A 20,790-nucleotide genomic window follows, 5' to 3' on the forward strand; every position below is an offset into this window, starting at 1 on the left:
CGACGTCACTGGTCTCATGTGGTTGTTTCTGTCTCCCCCTACTGGTCATAATTGATAGCAGGTAAAGGCGGGGCCAATTGTTTTTTTTACAGAACTTACCTGAGCAACGAGATTAAAGGACGCTGCTGTAAGTACAGACGCCTTTCGATGATTTATTTGATTTTTATCACTAAATATACGTCCTGAACATAATGGGTTTTGTATCTATTACAGGGCGGCGTCCTATTTAATCTACATTAAAGGTATTTATTTAAATTTTTTCTTCACTGGAAGTGCACCTGTTTACTGTCAGGTTTAGAGCATCTACATTCGACAAAAACGAAAATAAAACACTGTCATCAAACCAACCCTAATACCTGTTAGTCTGAAAATAAAGGAACTGATCAAATGTATTAGTCGAGGGATTTACGTCTAACGCGTTACATGTTGTTTTCCAAATGACCTTTGTTTGCTTTGGGTATGAAGGATGACTTCATCTTTTTGTTATGACAATGAGAGAAACTGCTGGAAGCTACTGCTGGAGTTATTTCCAGCAAGCATTACTTTTGTTTTGTTTTTACAGTTACAGTCAAAGTATTTTTTGCTGTAAAGTGAGGGATTTTTTTTTTACATTTACACATAGGAATACATTTAAGTAGACTCGTCTAAAAAGAGTAAACAGGCTTATATTTAAAGTTTACGGGAGATTATCTGGAGTGAGTAATGCTTTAATTCTTGTTGCTGAGGAGGAGAAAAAAAGCCGTTTGGTTGATTTGGGTTATGGAAATGTGACATTTGCATTAAAGGGCACAGGAACAAACAGGTATGATCTCAGCTCAGGTGCTCACAAGAGTTTTTTTTTTTTTTTAAAACGTACAAATAAAGTTTAACAAGTCCAGTTATAAATGTATTATTGGAGACACGGTTTTCTATATGAACAGCGTCCACAAATTGAGGAAGTGAAACGGTTTAGCAGCAGTAAACACCCGAAACATGAAGTCACCACTTTAGATCTCTTTTTTTTTTTTTTTTTTTTTACCTGGACTCTCTCCCTGGAAACACAAGCACCACCCATCCTGGTCACACGCTCTCTTGTTTACACAGCTTGTTTATGAACGTTAGCGGCCCGCTGGAGATAATGCGTGATTATGTGCAGTCTCTATCCCCTCCTGCGTTGCTGATGTGGCGTCTGATAGGGTGCGATTTGTCAAGAACTCATGAAAATGTTGCTCCTGCGCAGAAAAACACAATGGTGGAGCAAAGCAGACGTCCGTACCGAGCCGTGACCCTTCAGGCTGGACCTGGAGAGGTGGTGGACGTCAACCTCAGGTGGGATGTGCTGCACCAGCAACAAACACGACTTGACAAGAGGATTCTCACTTCCCTTACAAATAGGTTTTAAAGATGCTTTATTGTTTATACTTTATGTTTCACTGGTTTTAGGGTCCGCGACAGGGCTGCGAGGGTCGTCGGTCGGCAGCTGGCTGTAATCGGAGACCATCTGGACCAGGAGTGGGCCAGGAGAGATCACGACTGGCCGCCAACTCCTCTATACCTGCTGAGACCTGCCCGGACTCTGATACGCATCATCTACAGGTACAAAAGCACGTTCGTTTCGTCTCACATTTCCTTGTTAGACGTTTGTTTTTGGCTGTAATCTGTTGCTGCCTCCCTTTTACAGGGATCTCCACAGCCAGTTGTGGGGTTTCCAGGGTCTGTTGGCTCCTGTGAAGGCCTGGATCGTCAGCACTAGGCCTGGGCAGGGGAACCTCCGAGCACAGACAGTGACAGCCTTGGTAATTCGCTGCTGTTTGATGCAGCATTTTTTTTTAAAAACTATACATGTTTGCTTTCATTTTGTAACAATACTTAGCAGCAGATGTCATTTTATCCTAAATTAACTCTATGTTCTGCAACAGTGGCCTCGTATAAACCCTACATTTGGTTTAAAAAAGCAAAGATTACACTGCAAAAACGGATCTCAAAACAAGTAAAATGTTCTTAAAATTTGTGTTTTTGTCCTAGATTTGAGCAAGTAAATAAGATTATCTGCCAATGGAATGAGTATTTTGACCCCTAAAATAGGATAATTAGACATCCTGCACTAGAAATAAGATGATTGAGATGAATTGTTCCAATTTTAAGTGCAAAAGTCTTATTCCATTCGCAGATCATCTTATTAACCTGCTCAAAAGGACAGATACACTAATTTTAAGAAAATATTACTCATTTTTAGTTCAGTTTTTGCAGTGTACTGCTAAAGTTATAGTTTTATTGACAGGTAAACTAAAATTAAATTGGCTTAGGCAATGTTTAGGGTTTTAAATGAAAGCTCAAGAATGAATAAGGAAGCACAGAGAGTGGTAAAAAACAAACAAAACATAAGCACTGAGCTAGGTTTACTTATTATGGGAAAGGAAAACAAAGAGTACACCAAGTAAGTGGCGACAGTAGCTTTGTCGATGGCTCCATCCAGGAAAGAAACACAGCTTAACACAAAAATAATGACCCAGCGGTACTTTCTATGGGCAGAAAAAAAATCACAAAGTACCCCTCTGTCAATGACATGTGGGAAGAAACAGCTGAACACAGAAGAACTGGGTCAGGAGTACTTTCTATTGGAATAAAATAGAGTACAAAAGGTAAATAAGCTGCAGAGCTGCCAATGACTCCAATCCAAAAAAAAAAAAAAAAAGACACAGCTAAACAAAGAAGTAGGTGAAGGCCATAGCACTGTCAACAATTTAATCCCGGGAAGAAACAGATTTGTTCTGCTGGACATGATTGTCAAATATGGCCAAGATTAAATTGCAGACACTGCTAGCAGTGCAAATACCTCTGGAAAAGAGGCGCGGACATGTTAAACACCTTCATCCAGTTAATTCACCCAAATACAGAGCCGCTTTAGATATGATCTCCCAGCAATACCCTATAAATTATACCCTGTAGTTGTCTTTTTTTTATGTATATATATATATATATTTTTCTTTCTCTTTGCAGGTGTCCGGTTTCAAAGCAGCGACCTGCCCCTGCTGGACCAGAGGAGGGCTCGTAACGGTGGCGCTGCTGGCTGCAGCAAGCATTTTTGGTGGACTGTGGATGGAAGAGGAAGCCTGAGAAGAGGCCGGGAGGAAGCTTGAATATGTTTAACGAAAGAAGAAGAAAAGAAGTTTGGAAATGAGTTTAAATTAATGCTGATTTTTGTTTCCGCTGTTTACTTTGACCTTTCTTTTTATACTATTTCCAGTAGCCGTATTGAAGTTGGCAACAAACTGCAAACAGCTTCCTTAGAATAAAACAAAAAAAAATGTTGCCAAATTCATTAAAGTAGCTCCAGACTGAAAAAAAAAAAAAAAAACTTGTCAGATTGATGTAGCACTGGAAGGCTGTTTTGCAGTTGCATTGATTTAAAAAAAATGTTTCTCATAACTGGACTGTTGCTGGGCTGCAGTCTTTTGCAGTTTCTTACTGGTTTAAGAGGCCAAGACGTTTTACAAATGATGTGTCGCTTTGCTTGTGATGAAATGACGGGAGCTGGACTTTCTGTTGCAGATTTTTAAAAGAAAGCTTTTTTTTCCCCACCCATGTCTTACAAATAAACCTTCCAAAATGAGAAAAAAACCACTGGCTGCTTTATTAAAGATTTTTTTTTTTATTAAATACACAGTAATACAAGATCTTTTCCAGCAGAGCTGCAGTCATGGGAGTCCTGGCGTCTGCACGGTCACTCCTCGTGTGCCGTGACGTCCACGTGAGAGTACGACTGAGACGCCTTCCTGTTGCACTTCTGCAGCGTGGCGCCCAGCTGCTTCCCGGGCCCGACCTCGTACGTTTGAGGGAAGCTCTCCCCCTGCGCCCTCTCGTAGATCTCGTGCAGAGTCTGCTCCCATTTCACGGGCGAGAACAGCTGCTTGACCAGCTGCCTGCGCACGTGGCTTTCGCTCATGTAGCGTTTGCCGTCCACGTTGGAGTAGACGCTGATCTCGGGTCGTCGCACCTGGAAGACGGGGCGGTCGATTGATGCGTGATGTGTACAAAAATGGTACATCTGATCCAACTACGCAAAATGCACCAGATCCTTGTTGGAAATTAAAACATTGCTCAGATTTTGACTTTTTTTCTTTGACGTTTATCTGGCACAGTTCAGCTGAAAACTAATCTAAGCTGTTAGTAAACGCACAAAAAAAGAAGATTCAATAACCTGCTAAGATAAATTTGCAGCATTCAGTCTTGTTGTAGTTAATTTTTGTAACTAATAGTGAATCTTAAGAACCTGAAGTAACGCTCAGGTGCTCTAGTTGGATTATCTTGTTATAGTTTTCAGGTAAGTTAAAAGAACACATTAAATCAGGACCTTGGTACTAAGAAATCAACAGCGATATACATGCCATAGGACAATAAATGGGACATGGATGACATTTTAAAAATATGACAATTCTCCAAAACTGATAAAAGGACAAAAATGGACATTAGTCAGGTAGGCTACCAAAGAGCCAATAGCAACAATGAAGGAGCTGCAGGAACCTCAGTACAGGTGTGTTTGACGTTCTCTTGTCTGGATAACCGTCTGGACTGAAGAGTAGGGTAGCCAGACATGAGTCTTCTCTTCCAATTAAACACCCAGGTCTGGCTAGAATAATCCACACCCTTTATTTTATGGTCTTATGAAACCAAATTTGAACTTTTTGGCGTCTAAACCGAAACAAAAGCGACACTGCCAACAAACAAGAATACACTGTCTGTACCAAACACCAGTCAGTTTTTACTCAACATCTACAGGATTTCATTTCTCTGTATCACCGCCGGTCCAAGGCAACCTCAGATTCTACTAACGATTCACTTAGTGAGAGGAAATTTTAGGTTTTGCGAGACAAAGGTAAAAAGACTCTAACTGGAAAAGACTGAATGCTGGAAATTCACCAAAAGGCAAAAAAAAAAAACCCTAAACATTAAAGGACATTAAAATGTATCCAGTCAGGTTTAAGTAATTGATCAGGATCTCATTCTTACAACACCACAAATGTAATTCAATTCAAAAACAGCTAATCCATTCAATAATCCTGAATGGCAATTAAATGTTGTTGTAAGTCATTTTATGGGTTTCTTTAACGAGTTGCTGTAGATGCTGACGGCTGCGGGCATGAAAAGATGTACTGTCGTGGTTCTGGAGAAGCTTCTGACTGAAGACACTCTGTTGTACAACAGTCTGAGGAAGAGGATGCTCAGAGTTATCAATGATGTTCTTCCTTTTATGAAGAATCCTTCTTTGCAAAGTCATGTCTAGAGGTTCTAGACGGGTCCCCAGAACAGAGCCGGCCTTCTTTATCAGCTTGTTGAGCTGCTTGGAGTCAGCTGCTCTGATGCTGCTGCCCCAACAGATGATGGCAGAGGAGATCACTCTCCACAACAGACTTATAGAAGATCCTTCAGGGTTTTATTACAGCAAACCCGGAAGTACCTAAGCTTCCTCAGGAAGTTCAGTCTGCTCCGCCCGTTCTTGCAGACGGTTGTGTCTCCAGTCCAGTTTGTCGTCCAGGTGAGCACGGAGGTATTTATACTCCTCCACCACCTCTGCTTCTTCTCCCAGGATAGAAATAGCGTTGGTCCTATTCCTGTTCCTCCTGAAATCTATACATAACCTGTTTTATTGACATTCAGGATGAGATGATTGCTTCCACACCACGCCATAAAGCGGCCCACCAGCGTCCTCACTGCAAAAACAGAACTAAAAATAAGTCAAATTTTCTTGAAATGAGTGTATTTGTCCTTGATTTGAGCAGGTAAATAAGATTATCTGCCAACGGAATGAGTATTTTGACCCCTAAAATAAAGTATTTAGATATTCTGCCCTCTAAATAAGACTGTGGAGATGAGTTGTTCCTATTTTAAGCACAAAAATCTCATTCCATTGGCAAATCATCTTATTTACCTGCTTAAATCAAGGACAAATACACTAATTTCAAGAAAATTTGACTTATTTTTAGTTCAGTTTTTGCAGTGCTGCACTCAGCTTCCTGTCCATCTCTGATGCATCCAACGCCTGCAGAGTCATCTGTATTTGTGCAGATGACAGGAGCCTGTCTTGTATTGGAAGTCTGTGGTGTAAAGAGTGAAGAAGAACGGTGAGAGTACGGTCCCCTGTGGTGCTGCTGACCACCTGGTTAGACACACAACCCTCCAGTGGTCTGTTTGTGAGACTTTGTCTGATCCAGGTGAATGTTGATGCCTCCACCTGTGTCTTCTGGAGTTTCTGACAAAGCAAATCAGGCTGAAATGTGCTAAATGCCCCGGAGAAATCAAAGAATGTGATCCTCACGGTGCTGCCTGCCTTGTCTAAATGACAGCGGGACTGTTGAAGCAGGGATGTGAAGTCGTCTTTCACTCCAAGGCCATAAGCAAACTGCAGGGGGTCCTGGTAGCTGCTTGTCTGTTTAACTCAGGTGGATCAACAGGAGTCTCTCCAGGATGTGGGATGTCAAGGTCAAGTCAAGGTTGAAGAGTTGCTGCTGTACAGCTCTATTACAGCTGTGTCATTGAAGCCCGAGTCACATTCTGCACCTCACTGAAACCTTCATAACCTCATGGTTCGTTTTGTCATAAAACAGAAAATCTATCAGAGACCCCAGAATGACCAGAAGAATATCACTCATGGTCTGTTAGCGAAGGTAATAACGCCCTTGCTCAAGGAAGCAGCTGAGCAACCTGTGTGCCACGTTTGCTGACTGACCTCCACCTGCCGCAGCACCGCTTTGAGGGGCTCAGCAGCCGACGCCATCAGTGCCGTGTGGAAAGCCCCGCTGACGGGGAGAGCTTTGGTCCTCAGGAACTGCAGAGGCCGCGAGTTCTGCTGGAGGAAGTCCAGTGCCTGGAAAACAAGGCAACGTCACAGAAGCACCGATGCAAAACCCTGAACCTAAACAGCTTCAGAGTCAATACAAAATGTTGCATAGATTACATTTTACTCCTGTTATTTTAAACAAAACTGACCAATCCTTTTCCCCTTTATGTGTCTAATGTAATTCAGAAAGGGGGACCTATTTCCATTACTTCTGGGAATGTAAATTTATTTCTAGACTCTGGACACTTATAGCAAAAATAATCAGTGGCATATTTAAATCTGAAATTGAGAAAGACCTTGGAGCTTTCATTCTTGTCCTCCCGTTCTAGGAATTGACATCTTGCTGCTTCTCGGTATAGGCTTCTTGAAAAACTCCTTACTGCTTAGATGGACTAAAGCTCTTTCACCTAATATCACCACTTGGTACGGGGAAATCTTTAACATTCTCCTCTCATGAAAGGCTACAGGCGTCTGTAAGGGGTAGAGACGAGATATTTCTTAAGATCTGGACACCCTTTCTGGACTATATTCCCCCAGAATATCTGAAAATCTAAAAACTTTGCTGTTAATGGGAGGACAGTTCTCTGTGTGGAACGTCTTGTTCTACCCTGCAAATCTCAAAATGAAGGTCACAGAATATCTGAACCACAGTGGACTGTCTTATCTTCAACCCTTGAATACTTATGGTGGACTGGAAACACGTGTGTATTTTATTTATCTAACATTTCTGTTTCTGAATCTCTGCATTACATGCGCTGTCTGGCAGGTTCGTTTGTGTTGCACTGTTCCCGTGTTCTAATGGAAAAGAATAAAATGTTTATAAAAAAAAGCTTCAGAGTTCACATGGCTCCATACCTGCTGGTGGCCTGCAATGACCCGGCCGTCAGGGAATAAATAGTTGGCCACAGAGCAAACGGGCTCCAGAATCCCCAGACTCTTGCAGTGCTCCCTGGCTTGAAGACAGGCGTAATTATACTGAGCCTGAGGTCTGCCGATGACCGACAGCATCCCGCTGGGAGCCAGCTCAGAGGCTCTCTGCATGGCCTCGGCACGCACCTTCACTGCATACAAGGCTGGAGGAAGAGCAGGAGGAAATAAATTACTTAGCTTCAACTCTTTTATCCTCACGTTTTAAATCCTTCAACGGATTTTCTATAGATCAACCCATCTGTGACAAAAAAAAAAAAAAAGCACGATGGTTACCTTCTGAAAAGTCCATGGCTCCGGCAAAGACGAGGGCAGCAAATTCACCGACGCTGAAACCTGCAGCAGCGACGCACGTCTCTACGGCCTGTTGAGACGGGAGCGCAGCGCACACACGGGTCAGTAATTATCGTAGCTCAGCTTGTTTAGTTTGGGCAGAAAAATACAACCAACAAGCTGAAATGTTTTTTTTTTTTTTTAACTAGTCTAATAATTCTGTTTAGGGGGAAACACAGAAAGTGTTTCACTTGTTTCTGTTGAAAGGTCTTAATTCTAGTAATCTGAGTCCAGAGTATCATGATAGAGCACAGGACAACAGAACCAAATGGACATTTTTTTGGGGGTTTTGGACAGATAATCGTTTACAGTTTCAAACCACATATGCGAATAAAACACTTATAAAAACAGATATTCAAGTTCAGCTTATTTAGGTGGATAATACTCTCTAAACACTTTAATTTAATTGTGTCCCTGGGGTAAAAACAGGATGCGATACAGAGGCTCATGTTTCTACACCACTCCTTGAAGACAGAAAGGAGAAGATAACATTTAAAAACAGGCAGATGTGTAATTATCTTGATAAAAATAGCAAGTCACCTAAACCTAAACGTGCCCAAATCTACATTTAAAAGAACCGGACTATTTTGATAATGGGAACAGCGAGAAATAAAACGATGTGAAAGGTAAAAATAATCTCTGAATCTCGCTGAACTGCAGCACCTAGGAGTCACCAAGTCTCCATCGCGACCATTAGATACCATCTACACGTCAGCCAGATAAACAGCCTTTTCAGGCCTACCGCCGCAGACGTAAACATGGTAAGGTTGCTAAAATTTCCTGTGGCTTTAAATAAAAATGTGCTCGTTGATCGGATGAGAGCTTTGCAGCAACAGTTCCCGTTTAGCGGAGGAGGATCAGTGATGCCGGGGCTCAGCTTGTCTTCCGAACCTTGACGGGCGGAAGGCAAGGCATCATTAACTCTTTGAAATACGCAGACGTGTTAAATAAAAAAATCATCAATCGAAAAGACCTGCTTCCATCAGCACTTATGTCCCTGAAACAAGGTCCTACAGATTTTGATCCAGGGAAAGAGCAGAAGAGAAGAGAGGATACAGAGCCTGTTTAAAAAATCCCTCTCTCTGTAAACAGCAACCCTTAGGAAATGTGTTTTTTTTTTGTTTTTTTTTTTTTTTACAACAGGGCAAAGCAGAGGATGCCTTTAATTTTCAAGGGAAATAATGAATTGAAGTGGGACTAAAGTTTTCCGGTGTTGATTTGAAGAACATTTAAAATGTGATTTCAGAAAGCCCACTAGTATTCTTAAGAATGGATACCATAGATGTGCTGCCAAAATCTCAATTTTGAAGATCTATTCAGAACCTAGTGGGCTTTATTTAAAAATAATCAGGTGTAATAGAAAATATATAATCCCTATTACACTGTTGGCCACTCAAACGTACTTCCTACTATGTTTATCTGGAGTTGAGATAAACAGAAAGCGAGTGAAACAACGGAATAAGGCGAATGTGACCTTGGGGTTTTCGTGGTGCAGTTTCTCCACCGCTGCCAGAGACGTGACGAACACAGCCGGCTGGCAGTGCACCGTCTTCCGCAGCTCCTCCTCCGGTCCCTCCAGACACAGAGACAGCAGGTCGTAGCCGAGGATCTCCTGCGCTGCGGAGAACATCTCTTTCACGTTGGGGTACTTCGTCAGTCCTCTGCCCATGCCCACAAACTGGCTACCCTGGCCGGGGAAGAGAAACACGGAACAGCCTTTGGGGTCTTTCTTTTGTCTACGCTCCCTCACCGGAGGTAACTGGCTCCCCGGCGGAGACTCCGGAGGTCCAGGCTGCTGCTGGGTGGACAGTCTCCGACACACAGAGACCACCGACCTGACATTTGCCCTGAGGGCTGCAGCCATGCTAACAATATTTGATGCTGACATGAGCTAGCTCCAAAAAAACAAAACAAAAGTAACTTAAAAACATAAATAAACGTTTTTTAAAAAATCAGAATAGTCCAAACTGAACTATTTTCTGAGCTCGGCATGACAGCTGTAAGGGAGCCGCCATGTTTTGAAAACTCGGGTTAGTTTTGTTTTATTTCCGGTTGAAGATCCAGCACTTCCGCCCTGCAGCGCCACCTCTGGCCAAAATAATATGACTTAGACTTGGACTTAGACAACTATTATTTGTCATTTTGTATGCACAGAGTGCGTACAGAACGAAATTTCGTTGCATACAGCTTGAAATTGCAGAATAATTGAATTTACAGTATGAGGTGCAGCAGTGATTTAAGAGTAAACAATTTAAATGTAGACAATGACAGAGAAGTCACAGTGTACAGGTGAGTATTTTTAAAACCATTTCTATGTGCAGAAATTGATTGTGCAAGGGCATTGGTGCAAGAATACAGCTTGTAATTTACCGTAGATTTAAAATACAGTATAAGGTGCAGCACTGATTTAAAAGTAAAACAATTGAAATGTAAACAATGCAGAAGAAAGTCACAGTGTACAGGTGAATATATATAAAAAAAGCAATTTGTATGTACAGAATTTAAAAACTAAGAGTTCGGCAGCATTTGTAATGCTAGATGGAGATGCAATGATGTGAAATGTGCAATATACGAATGTTGTGCAGAGTTTATGGGTTATAGTTCAGCAGAATGCTCTCTATGGTGCTTCTGTAGAAGGTCGTGAGGATGGACGGGGGCAGGCGGGCTCTCCTCATCCTCCTCAGGAAGTATAATCACATCTGTGCCCTCTTCACCAGTGACATTGTGTTCACAGTCCAGGTGAGGTTGTCCGTGATGTGCACCCCCAGGAACTTGGTGCTGCCGTCCACCTCCACAGCTGAGCTGTTGATGAGCAGTGGAGCGTGGTGACTGACTGAGGTCTGTTGGTGAGAAAGTCTAGCAGCCAGTTGCGAATGGGTGTGCTGAAGCCCAGATGTTCCAGTTTTCTCACCAGATGCTGTGGGATGATGGTGTTAAATGCTGAACTGAAGTCCAGGAACAGCATCCGCACATGCGTGTTCTTCTCCTCCAGGTGTGCCAGGCTCAGGTGAAGAGCAGAGGAGATGGCATCCTCAGTGGAGCGGTTCCGTCTGCCGCATTTTACAGTTTCAAACTACTGTAAACTAGTTTATACAATACAATATAATATAATATAATATAATATAATATAATATAATATCTGACTTGCTCGCTCTAATTTAAATACGGATTAGATGGTTTCTAGAGCTGGTGAGAGACAGGAGAAAACCAAAGTGGACTTTGCTGTCCTAAACACAGATTAATTGATAGAGATTGGCAGAACAGAGAGCTATTGATCAATGTTTGTAGATATTGATGTGCATATATAGATTTTGAAATGTTATAAACAGGTGTGTTTATATATAACTATATGTCCAGATTAAAGATGTGTGAATATATATATGTATGTATATATATATATATATATATATATATATATATATATATATATATATATATATATACATATATATATCAAGAGAGATAGATAGATAGATAGATAGATAGATAGATAGATAGATAGATAGATAGATAGATAGATAGATAGATAGATAGATATGTGTATGTGTTATGAATATAAAAGTCAATTGGTTAAATCCAAACATTGTGGTCTTCATTATTTCATAAAGCCGTGTGAACCTTTTAAGATCCGGAATAGTCACAGATTAGGAACAGACTTTTGTGGGGGACTATTAAAGACATAAAATTACAAATATGGCAAAAAAGTCATAGGAGAATAAATTTAAAAAAGAACTGGTGCACCTAACAAAAAATGGTGATATTATTTTAGTATTAGAAGTATTTTAGTCCTGGAGTAATAGGGCCATTTTTACGAGAATAAAGTCAGGAGAATGAAGCCAAAGGGATACAAAAATAAACTTGTAATATTAGATAGATAGATAGATAGGATTACAAAAAAAAAACTAATATGAAGTATATTGTGAGATTAAAGTCCCTCTGATACCGTTTAAGTGTCTGACTCTTACAGCAGATTTGTGACATTCAACATGGCGGACGCTCTGACTCATCCGCAGCATAGGCAGAACCTGCCCAACGAGGCGTCTACGTATATAATGTCTATGGTCCTAAAAATACTCCAAAACATCTCTATTTTACAAACCGTGAATCCAACGTCAAACTGAGTGCTTAATACAGAAACTGGTGATTAATCAGCAAAGGAAATATAAGCAGGAGGGCTGCGTCACCATTGATCTTCCTGTGTGAAACACGCACTGAGAAAGGAACATATGTCTGACCAGAGTAACAACCTGAGTGGAAAGTAAAGAAGCTTGCCCCTTTACTGATTTTTACACTGCATTACTTTTCCATAGGTTGTGCCCATGAGTTGTAAAACAGAGAGAAAGTATGTTTTTCACAAACTTTACCACTTCAGTGCGGTTGGATCTCTTTCTTAGTTGTTACAGGAATCAAATTATAAACATTTCATTATTTCCTGCAACCTTTACTGATGGATATGCATTACATTTATGCTAAACATCAATAGGTTTTCAATGGGTTTAAGAACAATAAAAGCTGAATCAGTACATTTTGTGCAAAAAGAAAAACAAAGCAAGGTTCCATTCTTAAAACTTTTGCTTATGGCTTTAAAAATGTCCTTTGAACCAGCCTTCTGCGTTTTTAAAACACAATTTCAACTTCTTGTACGCTATGTGTACTTCTATATGTAATCTTGATTTTCCAAATACAAAAGTCTTCTAGGTAACGAAACAAGATAGGTAAGTGCCGACCTCTTCATGCATCACATAATTTCCTGTTCCTACGACTTTCAGACAAAGACTGAGAAAGACCAAAAAGAAAATCTGCAAAAATAGATTCAGAGTTTTGATGAAAACAACAAACACAACATTTTTTCCCCCCCAGATCGACCAGTGATTTATTGTACAAAACTGTTATTCTTACTGGGCGCCAATCAGATGGGTTCTTATGTTATTCTCGTCACCCTCCATCTTTCCTTGCTACTCAAAATATAATAAATATAATTCAATGCTGTCTCCTCAAAGAGCATTTTGTCTTTCACACCTTACAGAAACTTTTTTTTTTTAATGATGACCACATCCTTCCAAGGGGCTTTCCATGTGATTCAGCTTCACACTATCCTCTTATTTGTTCACAAACAAAAATTTCACAAATAGCAAAATCTTTTCCAAATGCAGTTTATTTTATTTAGCTTTTTTTTCTTGTGTAATTCGTAGTATTGTGCTATCTTAAGATAAATTACAGTTGAAATGCGATTAAAACTCTTAACACCCCGATTCCTCTGACAGGCAGGTGCCGTCCAGTTGCAACTGCAGTTCTTCAGTCTCGTCTTCCCGTAGCCTGTTGTTCTGTTCATTCCTTATCTTGTATTTACAGATGAACTCGTTACTGGCCAGCGCTCCTTCCTTTTTGGGACAGGTGTTTTTCGACTGAAGGCGACTTTCCAAGCGCTCTACAAAGGCAAACAAACAAAGCACACATTTTGAAATGTATTTGACCATGCGGTGAATTTTGAAATATTTACATCAGCATTTTTATAGCCAAATAATATTAATCTGTAAAATATGACATTAAATCTGTTGGCTGTTCAAGTTTGAAGAGATGCTACTAGCTTGACAAACATTGGAGCCATTCTTTTACGCATCAGATAAAAAGTTTGATAAAAACTGGAATACATTGTTAAACAATATATAAATAAAACTGTAACAATATGACTCCTGTCATAACTGTACAGATGAGCACAAATTAAACTGTTACTTGAGAACCTATTATTTTATTATCCTCTAACTTTGTGTTCTGTTTCTGTTTTCTGTCCATTAAAAGGTACACCTGGTCCAGTGTTTAGCCGTGTGTTTTTTATCAGCGGGGGTAGGGCCAGACAATAATTCAATAACAAAATATATCGATCGATAAACGTATATCGATAATAGAAAAAAAGGGTAAAAAAAAGTAAATAGAATAACATTTTCCTTCCTTTGCCATTCTAGCCTATCATGTAGGTTAATATTAGCCATTACATCCTCCCAACCAATCACAACGCAGACCCAGGAACACTCCGTCACCAAGCTCCGCCTCCTTCAAAGAGTTCAGAGAGCACACATTCTTTTTTTCTTTTTTAAAAACTTTTGATAAAAGGTTGGTTGAATAAAGTGTTGAGTTTGACTTCAGTGTTTGTTTGTTCTGTATCTAAAAATAGGTAATTAAACAACATCATAAAATGACTTAAAATATATGGTTTGAATTTGTAGATAATGATCGATATTGATCAATATGATATCAGAGCTACTGCTGTCATTAGCTTTTAGGTCTAGTAGAAAGTAGGCCTGGCCCCGGGCCCCTGGATTTCTCTCCAGTGTGAAGCCACTGATGGTGCTATTACTGTCTTCAACTTTCTATTTTCTGTTGCTGCCTCCATAAAAGGCTCCCCTGGCTCAGTGCTTCTTTGTTTAACTTTACCTGATCAAAGTAATTGATAGCGCTATTGCCTCCATTATCTCTGAGTATACTCTGTTTCTATTTACTATAGAAAGTATTCCTTGCTCAATGCCTTTGTGTATTAGCTATTCAAGTTTGAAGAGGTGCTACTAGCTTGATAACCTTGGAGCCATTCTTTTACGCATCAGATAAAAAGTTTGATAAAAACGGGAATACATTGGTAAACATTATATAAATAAAACAGTAACAATATGACTCCTGTCATAACTGTACAGATGAGCACAAATTAAACTGTTACTTGAGAACCTATTATTTTATTATCCTCTAACTTTGTGTTCTGTTTCTGTTTTCTGTCCATTAAAAGGTACACCTGGTCCAGTGTTTAGCCGTGTGTTTTTTATCAGCGGGGGTAGGGCCAGACAATAATTCAATAACAAAATATATCCATCGATAAACGTATATCGATAATAGAAAAAAAGGGTAAAAAAAAAGTTCAATAGAATAACATTTTCCTTCCTTTTGCATTCTAGCCTATCATGTAGGTTAATATTAGCCATTACATCCTCCCAACCAATCACAACACAGACCCAGGAATGCTCCGTCACCAAGCTCCGCCCCCTTCAAAGAGTTCAGAGAGCACACATTCTTTTTCTTTTTTTAAAAACTTTTGATAAAAGGTTGGTTGAATAAAGTGTTGAGTTTGGCTTCAGTGTTTGTTTGTTCTGTATCTAAAAATAGGTAATTAAACAACATCATAAAATGACCAGGGCTGCACTTGAAATATATGTTTTGAATTTGTAGATAATGATCGAAATTAATATCAATATGATATCAGAGCTACTGCTGTCATTAGCTTTTAGGTCTAGTAGAAAGTAGGCCTGGCCCCGGGCCCCTGGATTTATCTCCAGTGTGGAGCCACTGATGGTGCTATTACTGTCTTCAACTTTCTATTTTCTGTTGCTGCCTCCATAAAAGGCTCCCCTGGCTCAGTGCTTCTTTGTTTAACTTTACCTGATCAAAGTACTCTGTTTCTATTTACTATAGAAAGTATTCCTTGCTCAATGCTTCTGTGTTTTTGCTGGTTGAACTTAGAGATAGAGGTTTCGCTGCCATTAAAGGAGCAACAACCGATATTTCTCCACTAGGTGGTGCTTCAGCACCGTCTGTAGCCCAAAACAAAACAAAAAACCAGCCCCTCCTTTTCCCTCCAAGTGCATATTTGAAAAGGGTAAAAACACAGCAAAACAGCCTCACCTTCCGGAGGAACATTTCAGGTGAAGAAGTGAGTAACTCATAACTTTATAATGCTGTTAGCAAGAGAACATTTTGTTCTGCTGCACCATGTTGCTCCAACACTGCGCTGCTCTGACGGTGGTATTTTAGGGCAGGGAGGGGCTAAGCCCTGAGGGGCAGCCGTTCACATGCACATGCATGCATTTACACGCCCGGGTATGTAAACAAGAGACTGAAGAACAACACAGAGAGCTACTGTTTGACGTCATACCATAGTCTATCTGAAATATTACCTTTAGTTCTTCACATCATTATTTTTTTTAGCTCTTTCTATCTAAAATATTGAAATTTTGCTTATTGCTCCTTGCCATTAACTATATAGTCTCTTAGTTCTTCTCTCAAACAGAGAATCTTTCTAGGCTTGAGTCACTGATCCATGCAGTTCCTGTCATTAACTCTGGGCTTTTCTTACTTCTCTTTCTACTGAAAGCCGTCCTGACTGACTTGTTTTGTTTTTTTACCTTCCTGTTCTCTCAGTCATGAAGTGCTCCCAGGTAAAAAGCACTTTCTTCCCTCTACTGTCACCACATTCCTGTCAAGAGTGAGGGATTGCTGCAAAGTCACCAACTCAATGCAACCACTTGGGTTACCACATTTTGGGAAAGCCCGCACGTTGAATTTATAGCTTCATAACCTTCTCATACGCTCATCTGTGTTAAATATAGACACGCCTCAGGGGGAAAAAATGAGAGAAAGGCAAGATACCATGAAGAGATTTGTGGACCTCCACCACTCTAGTTGACCCCTTGGTAACATTTTTCATAATCATGAAAGTGTCATTTTCATGCTGCAGAATAGACTGGTGCACTTCACAAAATAGATGGGATCACGAGGGAAGAACATCATGTGGAAATGTCTTAAAATATTAGAAATACTTGGGTTTGTTTGGTGTCCTGTTGAGCACATCAACCAGGAAGGTAAAGATTGCCCCAAATTAGTTACAAAGTGGCTGAAAGGCATGCATAAACATCTTTTTTAGCCCTCAAATACATTTTGTTTTTTTACTCAGTGGCTCCACAGTTGCAGAAAGTTTGAATTTAATCTATGCTTAATGATTTAAATGTGAAAAGGAAGGCTCTAAAAGCATGATATGTTCCCTTTAAGGAAAACAAAGTTAAGGTTTTTTAGTGTGCATCACAAAGTCCTGGTCCCAGTCCCATAGAAACTTTATCAGCACACCTGAAAAGACCCACTTACACGAGTTCTGTCAGAAGGAATGGGCTATTTGGAGAAGGCTGTGTAATAATGCTCAAAATGTTTGACAGTTTGAAAGATACATCTACCAAAAACTAAGGAAATTCAAACCCACATAAGAGAAAAAACAATTGGTGATCTTAACTGACCTTATATAGTAGAAATTTAGCCCTATTTGGGTAAAACAGTGCGGAAAAAAATAGTTATGTGTGTTTTAATAAAGTTTATGTAAACTGTGTAGCTTCTATGTGACTGGACTTTACCTGGATTAATCTGTATCTAATTTGAAAATAGTTTGATTGAACATAAGTGGGCATGAACTGGAGCTATTTGTCTTGTAAAATGACAAATATTGATGCTATTATAATACATCATCTAAAATACTTCTAATATTGATGAAAATGAATTGACCCAATGTAAATAGATTTCATGTCAGAAGGTTTGTACAGCCTGAGGACAATCATATATTGTTGTTTTGAAGAAACGTATTGATAATATATTTATGTTATATCAGGGAAGTATTGTTTTTTATGACCAACCTTTAGAATCGAAGCTTTAGCAACGGGGTAGAGGTTTTATAATGCAACGGTGACGCCACGGTGGGATCGTACCGTACCTGCAGGAGAGATAGGCGTCATCAGGCGGTTCAGCTGGACGTTCCAGTGCCGTACGTGCTGACTGGCATTTCTCAGCCTCTCCTGCATCTCCTGGAAATCCAACAAAATCCAAAATTCAATCGCATCTGTGGTTTTTTTTTATCCTAAAATGGATGAAAGAGACATAAGTGTGTCTTTTCATCACCTCAAGGTGCTGATGGCTCCTCTGACGGGACGCCTGCAAGTTCTGAAGCTCCAGCGAGGCCGAGTAGAGGGCCGACGGGGTCGTCTCCTCTGCTGTCCCGTTTGAGGCTTCCCGTGTGGAGCTGAAGCTCTCTAAGATCTTCTCCTGCTCCTGGAGGATCTGAAACTGCCTCCTCTTCTCCTCTTCGGCCTCCAGCAACCTGAAAAACGAAGGATGGGATCAAGTGTCTCCATCGCCGTTTTAGTTTCCGCAAACAGGATTACAATGTGACGCAGGAAAGCCGGTGTAACCTCTCCAGCTCCTGTCGGGCGCGCTCCTCCTCCAGCCGAGCCTGGATCTCCATGTTGAGCGCTGCTTCCAGCTTCTGCTGCGTCAGCTCCAGCTCCTGGATCCGTTTCTTCTGCTGCTCGGCCTTCCTCTCCTTCTCCTGGATCTCGGCCTGCATGCTGTCCCTCATCTGGAACGACCAGAACAGGAACATTACGGCAGAGCTGTGACCCAACGCCTTCACCAGAGTTTTAAATTGCCAACATTTTCACGGCTTTTTTCTTGAAAGTCGCGAGCTGGGTGACTTTTGCAACTTTAACTGACCATCTCAGCCTCTTTCAGCTGTCTCTCCAGATCCATCTGCACCTCCTTCTGTTTCCTCCTCTCCCTCTCCTCCGCCTCCCTTCTGCGAATTTCCAACTCTCGCGCATGCTGCAGAGCACAGAAGGTAAAGCGCAGATCTCTCCCGCGAGGCACACGGCGATAAAACTCCACCTTCTGCTCCCTCTCACCTGAATGATGGTTTCAATTTCCAAATCCTGCTTCTCTCTCTCCATCCTCTCCATCTCTTGGAAGTTGGAGTCGTCCGACTGGCTGCTCCGGCTGCTGCAGCTGCTCCGGGCGCTCCGGCTGCGCTCCCGGTGGCTGTGTTCCCGCTGGACGCGCCGTTTCAGCTTGAGCTCCTGGTGAAGGGAGGTTTTCCCCTCCCGCTGAAGACGGAGGGCTGTTTGAATGGCTGTAGAGGTGAGAAAAATGCACAGATAAAAAGGTTATTTTATTAAAGTTTTACTTGAGCAGGGCAGGGCGGTGCAGATACGGACATTTTAACGGGTGAATAGTTGTAGTTTTCTTAAGAGTAGGCTTCTTTTTTGGATCTCAGCCATTAAATTCTTTGGTAATTCAAACCGATTTTTATCATAAATCTACTACTATAAGTTCTGGTGGTTAAAATAAAAGATGGAAAAGTAAAGATATATTGTGTCTCAGTGTTGAAACCAAATTATTTGTTATCCACAATCAAATAAATAAATCTCAGACTATACCGCCATGTGACAACTTTATATTTTATATTGTGTGATATTTAAAAAAAAAAAATTTAAACTGAGAGAGCTCAGAAATAAACAAAACGATTAAGAAAATCTGGGGATTGTTGTTGTTTTTCTTTTAAAAACATGCAACTTTTGATGAAAAAAAAACATTTATTCTGGTTTTTAATGGCTAAAATAACAAACAGGCATGTTGAGAATCTTTTAGGAGGATTGTCCTGTTCAGCCTAATTTAATTAGAGCAGTTAGCTGCTGACTGTTCAGCTAAGAACTATTACTATTACTAAGAGAACAGCATGGTGACGTAGAAAGAGCTCATGAGTCGGGTGACGGATTTAAAGAGGACTTAAACGAATTTTAAATCAGTCTTTTCTAGTGTAAAAAAAAACAAATGGATGACATTTTTAACAACTGTAAAGACGCCTAGTCATCCAGGTAACTTTCCCCTTAGAGCGGACCCTTAGACACTAAAAAGTCTCTAAAAACCTCTAAAATGTCCTCACAGGACCTACAACAGACTCTTAGCTGCTTTGTATACCTGTACAATTAGAAGGAGACTGCACAAGTTTTATTTTAAAGGAGGAAACCTTTGCTCCCTAAGAAAAATATAAAGAACACAATAAAGTTCGCTAAAGAGCATGAAGACAAAATCCAGGACATCTGGAATAATTTTCTTTCGACAGATGAGTGTAAAATGTGATTACTTGGATGCCAGAACAGAAAACATGTTTGGCATAAACCAAAAACAGTTACCGGTGTGTTAACTGTGCAGCACGGAGGTGGAAATCGTGCCTTCGTTCAATTATCTCCTTCCACACAAACTCGACATCCATATTAAAATAATATGGCACCAGCCAGAAAAGAAATGTCAGACTTTTCCTAAATAAGAAAGTGAATCAGATAGTGGTTATGATGTGCAGTTATGCGTGTAAATCACCAGCTTTACAATGTTATATTGATTTATTTGGATGACGTTACGTTATTTGCTGACATCACAATGTTTGTTAGGATTTCCGATCGACGCGATCAGTATGATGCGATATCCTCTGCCCACCTAACACTATCATTAACTCACAGAAACCCCAAATATGATTTGGCCATTTTATTTCTAAGCAGCCTTTTAAATAAAAAACAACATTCTTCAAATTTTAAACTAGTAACAATAATAATATATCGCCTGTTCACTATGGTTTCATGCCTTGTGAAATTCAAAATAAAGGCGCATCTTAAAAATGACGATATGGGTAGATGTTTTCCTTTTGCATCAATTGGATCGTTAATCATTTAATCGATGTATTGTTACACTGTATTCATAACTATTTAACTTTTTCACATTCTGTCACCTTACAAACACATTTCAGTGCATTTTATTGGTATTTTATGTGACATTTGTTGTGTTTTTTATTTCAAATAAAATGCATCATTATAATATGAAAACAAGTATTGGATAACTGTTAAATAGAACTGTGTGGTGTGCATTTGAATTCAGCTCCCTTGTATAAAATCCAATGAAACGGATGTTTTGTTCATCATCTGAAAATGCAAAGGGTATTACAGCCGCAGACCTAAAAGACATGGATCTCCACCTAAACTGACAGGTTGAAGAAGGAGACCGTGACTCGGTGAAGCGGCCAGGAAGCCCGTGTTAACTCTGGAGGAGCTGCAGAGATTCACTTCTCAGGTGGAAGATACTGTCAGGAG

General features: G+C 40.3%; 3 protein-coding genes across 3 annotated transcripts in view; 1 reads left to right on the top strand and 2 right to left on the bottom strand.

Moving 5' to 3' along the window:
- The first annotated feature begins 48 nt into the window (after positions 1-48).
- On the top strand, positions 49-3,592 carry bik (BCL2 interacting killer). The gene is made up of 6 exons (XM_036149191.1): positions 49-127; positions 214-242; positions 1,220-1,308; positions 1,423-1,575; positions 1,661-1,775; positions 2,980-3,592. Exons 3-6 carry the CDS (start codon positions 1,229-1,231, stop codon positions 3,094-3,096), a joined length of 465 nt encoding a protein of 154 aa, XP_036005084.1. The 5' UTR covers positions 49-127; positions 214-242; positions 1,220-1,228; the 3' UTR covers positions 3,097-3,592.
- A 41-nt stretch (positions 3,593-3,633) lies between these two features.
- On the bottom strand, positions 3,634-9,981 carry mcat (malonyl CoA:ACP acyltransferase (mitochondrial)). The gene is made up of 5 exons (XM_012869753.3): positions 9,552-9,981; positions 8,021-8,108; positions 7,673-7,890; positions 6,707-6,844; positions 3,634-3,976 (listed from the first exon to the last, which is right to left on the bottom strand). Exons 1-5 carry the CDS (start codon positions 9,963-9,965, stop codon positions 3,704-3,706), a joined length of 1,131 nt encoding a protein of 376 aa, XP_012725207.2. The 5' UTR covers positions 9,966-9,981; the 3' UTR covers positions 3,634-3,703.
- A 3,233-nt stretch (positions 9,982-13,214) lies between these two features.
- Positions 13,215-20,790, bottom strand: part of def6c (DEF6 guanine nucleotide exchange factor c) — a 15,079-nt gene continuing 7,503 nt past the window's right edge. The window contains exons 7-12 of the mRNA XM_012869704.3: positions 18,556-18,779; positions 18,368-18,475; positions 18,067-18,233; positions 17,777-17,975; positions 17,592-17,682; positions 13,215-13,505 (exon numbers count right to left, since the gene is read on the bottom strand). Coding sequence (XP_012725158.2) covers positions 13,318-13,505; positions 17,592-17,682; positions 17,777-17,975; positions 18,067-18,233; positions 18,368-18,475; positions 18,556-18,779 — 977 coding nt within the window. The 3' untranslated portion in view covers positions 13,215-13,317. The remainder of the gene's footprint in view (positions 13,506-17,591; positions 17,683-17,776; positions 17,976-18,066; positions 18,234-18,367; positions 18,476-18,555; positions 18,780-20,790) is intronic.

The sequence above is a fragment of the Fundulus heteroclitus genome, chromosome 17, assembly GCF_011125445.2.
Source record: "Fundulus heteroclitus isolate FHET01 chromosome 17, MU-UCD_Fhet_4.1, whole genome shotgun sequence".
Taxonomy (NCBI): domain Eukaryota; kingdom Metazoa; phylum Chordata; class Actinopteri; order Cyprinodontiformes; family Fundulidae; genus Fundulus; species Fundulus heteroclitus.